General features: G+C 42.2%; 1 protein-coding gene across 1 annotated transcript in view; it reads right to left on the bottom strand.

Moving 5' to 3' along the window:
• Positions 1–10,548, bottom strand: part of LOC114021339 (disintegrin and metalloproteinase domain-containing protein 20) — a 183,772-nt gene that overhangs the window by 42,196 nt on the left and 131,028 nt on the right. Inside the window, exon 17 of the mRNA XM_043527312.1 lies at positions 4,236–4,313. Coding sequence (XP_043383247.1) covers positions 4,236–4,313 — 78 coding nt within the window. The remainder of the gene's footprint in view (positions 1–4,235; positions 4,314–10,548) is intronic.

Here is a 10,548-nt window from a genome sequence, read left to right on the forward strand (position 1 = left end):
GCATGAAAGACCCCCTAAGCTTATTTCTACCAGCTTAGGTTAAAAACTTCCCCAAGGCACAAATCCTTCCTTGTCCTTAGATGGGTACTGCTGCCACCACCAAGTGAGTTAGACAAAAATTCAGGAAAAGGATCACTTGGAGTTCCTGTTTCCCTAAAATATCCCCCCAAGCCCCTTCATCCCCTTTCCCAGGGAGGCTTGAGAATAACTTACCAACCAAATAGGTAAACCAGATTCTTAAAAAACAGAATTTTATTATAAAGAAAAAAAAGGTAACAGAAGCACCTCTATAAAATCAGGATGGAAGGTAACTTTACAGGGTAATCAGATTCAAAACAAAGAGGATTCCCCTATAGGTAAAACTTTAAAGTTACAAAAAAAAAACAGGGATAAACCTCCCTCTTAGCACAGGGAAAATTCACAAGCTAAAAACAAAAGATAATCTACCATGCCTTGCCTTATTTACGTATTCTTTTTGCAATATTGAGACTCATTTTAGGATGATTTTAGGAGAAGGAGTTTTCTGACCTGATGCTTCTCTGCTTTCCCAGAGAACACACAATACAGAGCACAAACAAAGCCTCCCCCCCAGATTTGAAAGTATCTTCTTTCCCCATTGATCCTTTTGGTCAGGTGCCAACCAGGTTATTTGAGCTTCTTAACCCCTTACAGGTAAGGAGGAATTCTAGGCTACCCTTAGCTATATGTTTATGACACCTTATCCTTAAGATGGGTCAACATGTTCCTGTTATCTTTGGGGAATGTGTTTTTCAGGGTGTTCTTGTACCACCCTTCTGGAATGTGCTTGTGTCATAAATATAAAGGGAAGGGTAAACACCTTTAAAATCCCTCCTGGCCAGAGGAAAAACCCTTTCACCTGTAAAGGGTTAAGAAGCTAGGATAACCTCGCTGGCACCTGACCACAATGACCAATGAGGAGACAAGATACTTTCAAAGCTGGAGCGGGGGGGAGAAAAACAAAGGGTCTGTGTCTGTCTGTGTGATGCTTTTGCTGGGAACAGAAAAGGAATGGAGTCTTAGAACTTAGTAAGTAATCTAGCTAGATATGCGTTAGATTGTGATTTCTTTAAATGGCTGAGAAAATAAGCTGTGCTGAATGGAATGGATATTCCTGTTTTTGTGTCTTTTTGTAACTTAAGGTTTTGCCTAGAGGGATTCTCTATGTTTTGAATCTAATTACCCTGTAAGGTATTTACCATCCTGATTTTACAGAGGTGATTCTTTTTTACTTTTTCTTCTATTAAAATTCTTCTTTTAAGAAACTGAATGCTTTTTTCATTGTTCTTAAGATCCAAGGGTTTGGGTCTGTGTTCACCTATGCAAATTGGTGAGGATTTTTATCAAACCTTCCCCAGGAAGGGAGTGCAAGGTTTCGGTGAGGATTCTGGGGGGAAAGACGTTTCCAAACGGGTTCTTTCCTAATAAAATAAACCCAGTTAGACGTTTAGTGGTGGCAGCAAAAGTCCAAGGGCAAAAAGTAAAATAGTTTGTACCTTGGCGAAGTTTTAACCTAAGCTGGTAAAAGTAAGCTTAGGAGGTTTTCATGCAGGTCCCCACATCTGTACCCCAGAGTTCAGAGTGGGGAAGGAACCTTGACAGATTGCGTAAGTGTTTTGTGCCTAGCACCTCTTAGGAATATGTGTGTTTACAATAGCAACCCTATGCTTGCCACATTCCGTGAGCAGGGCCTGCCTCTTACTCACAACTTAACTTTGCTTCTACTTTAGGCCTCAGGCCTCATATCAGGCCTCTGATGCATGGGCTTATGTTTCAGGCCCTCTTCCTACTACAGAGAGCAAATTTTTTCTGAGGTTTCCCATTCTGCTGACACTCTGGAGCCTTTCAGTCTCTTCACTAAGTGACAGAACAAGGGCTGTTTGTCATAGGACTGCCATAAAATACAGGGTTTGTAAACATTCCTAGGAAGTTCATTTATAAATGCCTAAGTTCACAGGACTCAAGTTCTATCATTTTCTTGTTGAAGAAGGGATGAAAATTGGGGAGAAAACAAAAGACAATATAGAAGAGGAGAAATGACATGTGGATGAGAAGCCTACTCAGAAGGAATAAAATTAATCAAGTATTTTGCACCATTCATCTAAGGAGCTCAAAGGACTTTAAGTCTCACGCCCTTCTGTGAGGAATATGGGTAATACTGTATCCATCAGTAAACCAAGGAATCCCAGGTAACAATGATGGTCAAAAATGTTTTATCACCACCTTCTGCTGGCCTGAAGATGACGACCTTTGCTGTTAAATGGAGACCTCACCTCAGTTTGTGGCTGAGCAAAGTGAAGTGGCCCTACACACAGCACTTCTCTTCCTTCCTCTGTGTGTGTGTGTGCGCGCGCGCGTGTGCAGCCTCTCCAAAGTCTGCTCCATGGTTGTTGTTGGGGGAGGAAGAGACAAGCTGTCTGTCCATCCCAGGGGAGAAAAAGATCATTGGGGGGCAGGGGGAGAACGAGGAGACACACCAAACCCCTGCCACAGGGGTTGGGAGCAGGGAAGGCAGAGCATAGAGGGTAATACAGAGCCCCTGGTATGAGGGAAGGGGCAGGGAGGTTGCAGGGACTTCCTGAAATAAAAGGTGGATTGGAAGGTGGAGCAAGGAGCTTATAGGGAGAAACAGAAGATGTGAACTGGTGGATTCTCTCCTGGACCAGGGAGTTTGGCAGATAATCATTAATGTACTTATACTTAAAAAGGCATATATAGTATTTAGTTCCCCCCCCCCCCATCCCCATCAGTGTTTTGTTGTCTTCTCCTAACCATTTCTGGAGCTGTTTTCCCTTATGTACTTGTAGGAATATAGACCTGGTAAACTATTATTTTAAACTGAGTTTGGATGTTAGTGCAAGTGATAAGCCTAAAACATGTGACCAAAAAGAATGAGAAGTAGAGACTGTGAAATGAGAAGAAATGGTGTTTGTGTTAAATTTATACAGATCCTTGAAATACCAGCATTATCTTATGTAATGTTTAGGTCAGATGCAGTAAATAATTCTTTAAAAATAAAGAAAACATAGTTAATTGGGTACCAGGTGCAGTAAATAATTGATTGTATACACTTCTTTATTATAAAGAACTGCTTAATCCAGTAGCTAGGGAGAAATACAGTAAAATAAGATAAGAGAGGGGGTCCAGCCATTAAACTTGTCTCAACCAGTCCAGAGGTCAGAGTTCAGCCATAAACTGACTCAGGCTTTAGCTAAGGTCTGATAACCGGCAATGATATCACTTGATTATAATGTTATAAAAGGCAAAACGTTAGGGTTTCCTTTGTCACAGCTTTTTCTTATTCCTCTGCAGTCATGCAAAGTAGAAAGGTTTATCCTAAGCTTGATCCTATTGTGCATATTTGCGCAATGCTTATAATTATATTGTCACTAAAATATAATATGCTGGTATTTGTATTTTGAATATAATCAACACCAAGTGGCCTTTAGACTAATAAAGGAATACTTATGTGCACTCTACATCATGGTGAACCTTAGTAAATGTATTAAGAAAATTATTTCCAACAGCACTGCTTCAGCATTTCAGTCTTTTAGAGTGTCACCACACCTTTCTCTCCCTCCTTGGAATGACCTGGGTCATACTTATATAGGTCCAGAACACTCCCATATGCATTAGCCTCTGAGGGGACTTCTTAATTGGACTTTGTTACTTGTTTTCTCTCCCCCCCCCCACTATGTAGCAGTTCACTCTCTAACAGAGGGATGCAAGACTGTGCAAGCAATGAACTTGGCCTACAGGAGCAATGAAGTGTGCAACCCTCTAAATCCTATCCTTGTTTGCTCCAAGATGCATTAGTGTAATGTGCTTCATGTAGGCCTATTCTTGAAGGCCCCAGAAAACCTTTTTCTTGTGCTATGAGAATGTAACACCTGAATTTCTTGTTCTGCACTAACTCCCCAGTTGACTGTAAGTGCAACATATAGAAATAAATTTTATTAGCAATAAAATCCAAAATGGCATGAGATCTGGCTATTTTGCAGCTCTGACTGTATCATGTGTCATATGTGGCTTTTCATCAAATGATGTATAGTTGATAAGATTCTGCCTTCAAAATAGTTTAATTACTGCTTTTCAAGATCTTGTCTGACTAAAATAATCTTAAGTCTAATGTGAAGCATCACTGCTAAGAGACTAAGTTCAGTGTTCTACATATTATACTCTGAAATTCAGAGAATGTTAAAATCTTTACTACTTACCCCTCTGTTATTGCATTTTGTGTAATTACAATCGTAATCCAGAGTTTTTATATTGACACATGTCCTGTTTATACATATCTGTAAAAGTTCAGAAATAAATATACATTAGATAATAGAATGGCACTAGGAAAGCCTGTATTCTGACTGGTTATTCGATGTGGAAACCACACTATAGGTCAAAAAGAAAGGTTAATGGTAAATAACTTTTCAAATTTTCTTAGCACAGTGTGATCTTGGCACCACAGTCAAAACCCTCTAGAAAATAGGAAGCATTAAGGTCATGCATGTGCTTATTTGCAGAACAGAGTTACCTCCACTTCTTCAGAATCCATATCAGAGACTCTGAAGAAGTGGCAAGGGTGGAACTATGTGGACATTCTACTCAAAGAGTCAGTTTCTGGCAAACAGAACTTCTCCTTTAAGTATTTTTAGTGTAAAGCCTTGCACTACTGCTTTCTTGAAACAGGCATCAGCTGCCAAGTTAAGAGAGTAATGCTGGATGACTATATCAATTGAGTTAAGGAGCAGCCATACATGGTAACAGCTAAAAGTCATCCACAGCCTCTTGATTACTGCAACATCCTTTTTTCTAGCATGTCCCCATCGATTCAAAAATATCATCCTAGCTCAATTTTCTGACCATATAACCCTCCTCCTCCTCCTTTGTATTCCTTTACTGGCTCATCCTTTATTCATTGCATTGCATTTAAAATTCCTTACCTTCACCTGTTACCCTGTCACCTGGTCAGATTTAATCATTTTTGGCCAGTATTTCCAGCATTAATTGATAGAAAACTAGTCTGTCATTTTATATCCTATGCCTTTTGAAGAATTAAGGAAAATTCCTGCTGGGGAGATTCCCAATGAGCAGCTGCTCAAGACAGCGTCTAGAGTATCAAATGGACATTTAGGATTATGATTTATGCTTTATAAATAGGACCCTACCAAATTCATGATCCACTTTGGTCAATTTCAGAGTCATAAAAGTTTTAAAATAGTAAATTTCATGATTTCAGCTATTTAAATATGAAATTTCATGTTTTTGTAATTATAGGGGTCCTGACCCAAAAAAGGAGTTGGCGGGGGGGAGTTTGCAAGGTTATTGTAGTGGTGGTTGTTGTACTGTTATCCTTACTTCTGCACTGCTGCAGGCGGCTGTGCTGCCTTCAGAGCTGGATGGCCAGAGAGTAGCGGCTGCTGGCCTTGAGCCCGTCTCTAAAGGCAGAGTTGCTGCCAGCAGCAGTGCAGAAGTAAGGATGGCACAGTATGGTATTGCCATCCTTACTTCTGCGCTGCTGCCTGAAGCGCTGGGCCCTCAGTCAGCAGTCACAGCTCTCTGGTCTCACAGCTCTGAAGGCAGTGCAGAAGGATTCTCCCTAAAATAACCTTGTGGCCCCCCTGCAACTTCCTTTTGGGTCAGGTCCCCCAATTTGAGAAGCTCTGGTCTCTCCCATGAAATTGGTATAGTATACGGTAAAAGCACACAAGACCAGATTTCACCCGGGGGGGGGGACCAGATTTCACAGTCCGTGACACATTTTTCATGGCTGTTAATTTGGTAGGGCCCTATTTATAAACAGATACATAGTTGAAAATCATATGGGGAGGAGAGAGTAAAGAGCTGAGTAACAACTGGATCAGATGGGGCATCAACCTGAAATTCCTAGGATGATGGTAGTAAACTGAAATGAGAGGAAAAAGGGTGGATCCGGCATCAAAATACAGATTTTATTTGATGCTGTTGGGGAGAAAAGTTACCAGTTCAGAAGTTAAAGACACTGTGCAGAAGGAGAGGTCACTCGCTTTGTGCGGTAACTGTGCCTTTGATTGGAGATATTCGGTAGCAGTACCCATTTGGCCCACTCATGCACTCCAGACTTCTTCGTGCCCTGTACTGAGGATACATAGAGTGTGCTAGTGAACTTCCCTCAGTTCCTTTTCTACCATGAAGTCCAACAAGATGAAACTCTGAAGCAAAGGGGAAGGAAGGAGGAGAATGGAGCATCCATAGGGAAACACATCTGAAAGAACTGCAGTTACTGCACAAGGTAGTAACCTCTCCTTTCAGAAGTGTGCCTCAGGATGCTTGAATTTACAGATTCCTGAGCACTATCCCTGGAAAGCGCTTTGGATTGGAGTCCAACACTGAGGACACAACTTAGTTGCCAATCGCAGCATGTGATCTGGCTGTGTGAACCAAGGCATAGTGTTGGCTGGTGCTCTACAAATTTCAGCCACTAGAACATTGTTCAAGAGTGCTAGAGAAGTAGACTGGGATCTTGTAGAATGGGCTAATACCTCAGAAGAGATCCACCTTGAGAGTCTTTGAATGGACTCTGTGGATTCCCTGAATCTGTCTGTAAATGAAACAAAACAGTTTGGGAGTCTTTCAAAAGGGTTCAGTTTTGTCCAGACAAAAGGCTAATGTCCTTCTGACATCCAAAGTGTAGAGACCAATTTCCTCCCTGGTCTGGTGTGATTTCAGGAAAGGAGACTAGAAACTGAATAATCTGGTTAATATAGAATTCAGAAAATACATTTGGGAGAAACTTGGGATATGGTTGTCATGAACCTTTCTTCCTGAAGAATACTGTACTGGGAGGGACTGCAATTAAAGCCCCCCAGTGACAGGGTTCCTCTCTGCTCATGGCACCTCCTGCTCGCCGCTCTGGAGATTAGCTCAGTCTCTCAGTTGCATCCTCTTCAGTGGTCTCTCCACCAGTCTTCTCTCCTTATGTGGCCTCTCTCGCTCTCGGTGCTGCCGCTTCAGGTCCGTGGCTTGGTACTCCATCCAGGTTACTAAGTCCCTCCCCTTCTGGGGAAAAATCACAATCTTTATGGATGAGCTGTCTGGCAGGCATCTTCAGTGCTCCAAACCACTACCCAGTGTCCGGTAGGGGTACCAAAGTCCACCCTGTATACCCTATAACATGCAGCCTAGACCTGTACTGGCTGTGACCTTGCTGCTGTTTCCCTGAGCTTTTTCCTACCTAACTGGCTCCCCGCCTCTGGGTTTGCCATCTTCCCTCCTCTCAGGAAGTCTGTGCAGCTTGTCATCCTGCAGCCACAAACACTTCTCTCTTTCCAGGGGGTGACTGCCCTTCCCTAGCTGCCATGCCCCTCTCTAGACAGCTACTTGGCTTTCTAGAAGCCCCACCTCTCCTGTCCAAGTGAGCCTGTTCCTCATCAATTAACTCTTGCTTGTAGCCTAATTAGTAGCTTAGGCCCATCTGGTCCCACCCAGCTCTTGCTTGGCCATTGTGGGGTGCATGTCCCATAACACCCTTAGTTCCCCAACTCTTCATGCAGAAGCGATACCACCTTTCATGGCCAGGTGAAGATGGGGAGAGGTGGCCAATGTCTCATGGCCCTCAGAGACTGAGTACATGCTCCTGAAACCAGAGTGCCTAAACTGGAGGAGTTAAGGGACACAGAAGTACACAGATGAGACTTTCTGGGACACTGTAGAGTGATCCCAGCTCCAGTCTGACAGCCTGTGTGCTACTGAGGAGGAAGAAAGTCTTGGGGAAGGAGAACATCAAACTGGAGCAGAGGGAAATGATCCCATAGTTGGGACCCTCCTTTCATATCATGGTATCCTCTAGCACTGAGGATACCTCTTGGGAAGGAATCTCAGTTATTAGGAAGAGACAGGTAATAATAATGGGGGATTCAATCATTAGAAACATAGATAGTTGGCTTTGTGATGACTGGGAGAACCATATAGTGAATTGCCCGCTGGGTGTGAAGACTGTGGATTTCTCGAGACATCTAGACAGACTTATGTATAGTGCTGGGGAGGAGCTGGTGGTCCTGGTACATTTAGGTATTAATAACATATGGAAATGAGGAAAGAGGGCCTGGAGGCCACATTTAGGATGCTAGGTATGAGACTGAAGTCCAGGATCTCCATGGTAGCATTCTCTGAAATGCTTCCAGTTCCACATGCAGGGTCAGTTACACAGGCAGAATGGAAGGGTGTCAATACATGGATGACAGGTTTCAGAGTAGCAGCCGCGTTAGTCTGTATCTGCAAAAAGAAAAGGAGGACTTGTGGAACCTTAGAGACGAACAAATTTGAGCATAAGCTTTCGTGAGCTACAGCTCACTTCATCGGATGCATGCAGATGATGGTATAGGGAGAAGGGTTTAGGTTTATTAGGAACTAGGGAATCTTTGGGGAAAGGGGGGCCTATCCAGAAAAGACGGGTGCCACCTAAACCAAAACTGATCTGAATTGCTGGCATTTAAAATTATCAAGGTGTTAGAGGAGCTTTTAAACTAGGGACTGGGGGTAAAGCCGACAGGTTCAGAGGAGCACACAGTACAGACAAAGACATCCCATAATTGAGGATCTATTAATGGGGATTCTCTACATCCTAGTAAAGAGGAGAGGATGGATGTTGATAAAGTACAGGTAGGTGCAGTAGGAAGACAGCCTGAGATCATAAGCCCTGATATTAGAGGCCTGGTATGAGGCTCACAGAATCTGGCAAGAACAGGGCTGATATTGCAGAAATACACATTCCTAAGAAGTGCTAGTCACAGAGTAAATACGCAAACACATCCCAATATCAAGTGGTACCAGAACATCCCTATATGAAGGATGGTACAAAAACACTCCCCAAGTAGAACAGGAACATACTGACCCCTCCTAAAAGATAAGGTCAGGATGACAGTACTGAATAGAGAAGTTTTGATCAAACCAACATGTACAAGGCAATGAGTGAGAACTAGCCACATCAGGGGGCAGTAACTATGTCAGAGGGGCAGTATTAATTTGTTTGTATTGGGTATAAAGATGTATCTCAGAGGGAGTATCTTTGTCTGGCCTAGGGAGAATGGAAAGTCCCTCAGTTCACTGAGCTGGTCCATTTTTATGGGTGTATATATAAGCAGTCCAGTAGAGTCTGCGGGATACTAGTACCATGCTTTGTCAACAATAAACCTGGCTGGGTGCCTTCATCCCTTAACAGATCTTGTGATCATTGGGCAGTTCGCTCAAGTTCTGCTATGCCAGCTGTCTGCACAGGGCTGGGACAGCACACAGAGGGAACATGCACACAGCCAAACATGTATCAACGTCTAACAGTAGGAACTGAAGTGAAACAGTCAGATGAAAAAAGTCCCATTCAATTACATCACATAAAAGCAGACAACTAAAAAATGACAAATTTTAAAAAAGTGCTTGTATACAAATGCTAGAAATCTAAATACCAAGATGGGTGAACTTGAGTGCCTAGTATTAAATGAGGATATTGATATAATAGGCATCACAGAAACTTGGTAGAATGGCAGCAATCAATGTTTGAATAATAAGAGTACAGCGGTAAAAATGTACTACCAACCACCTGACCAGGATGGTGATGGTGAAATGCTCCTAGAAATTGAGGCTATAAAAAATAGAAAATTTTGTAGTAATGGAGGATTTGAGCTACCCCCACATTGACTGGGAGCTTGTCACTTCAGGACATGATGCAGAGAGAAACTTTCTAGATCCCATTAATGACTGCTTCTTGGAGCAGCTAGTCCCAGAACCCATGAGGGGAGAGGCAATTCTTGATTTAGTCTTAAGTGGCGCACAGCATCTGGTCCAAGAGGTTAATACAGTTGAAACGTTTGGTAATAGCGAGCATAATGTAATTGAATTTAACATCCTGATGGGGGGAGAGGAACCAAAAGAAACCCACCACTGTAGTTCTTAACTTCAAAAAGGGGAAGTACATAAAAATGAGGAAGCTAGTTAAATGGAAATTAAAAGGAACAGTCACAAGAGTGAAATGTCTGCAAGCTTCAAGGAAACTTTCTAAAAACAATATAATAGAGGCTCCAATTAAATGCATACCCCAAATTTAAAAAAAAAAGTAGTAAGGATAAAAAATGCCACCATGACTAAAACCAGGAGAGTAAAAAAAGAGTTGGTTAGAGGCTAAAAGGCATCATTTAAAAATTGGAAGTCAAATCTTGCTGAGTACAATAGAGAAGAGCATAAGCTGTAGCACAACAAGTGTAAAAATATAATTAGGTAGGCCAGAAAAGAATTTGAAGAGTAACTAGCAAAAGACTCAAAAACTATATAGCCAAAAAAAAAAAAGGTACATCAGAAGCAAGAAGCCTGCCAAACAGTCAGTGGAGCCACTGGATGATCGAATTGCTGAAAGAATACTCAAGGAAGATAAGGCCATTGCGGAGAAGCTAAATGAATTCTTTGAACCTGTCTTCATTGCAATATATACTCCCTTTTCCAGATCATTTATGAATATGTTGAACAGCACTGGTCCCAGTACAGCTCTCTGGGGAACACTGCAGAATG

Source organism: Chelonia mydas, chromosome 1 (assembly GCF_015237465.2).
Source record: "Chelonia mydas isolate rCheMyd1 chromosome 1, rCheMyd1.pri.v2, whole genome shotgun sequence".
NCBI classification, from domain to species: domain Eukaryota; kingdom Metazoa; phylum Chordata; order Testudines; family Cheloniidae; genus Chelonia; species Chelonia mydas.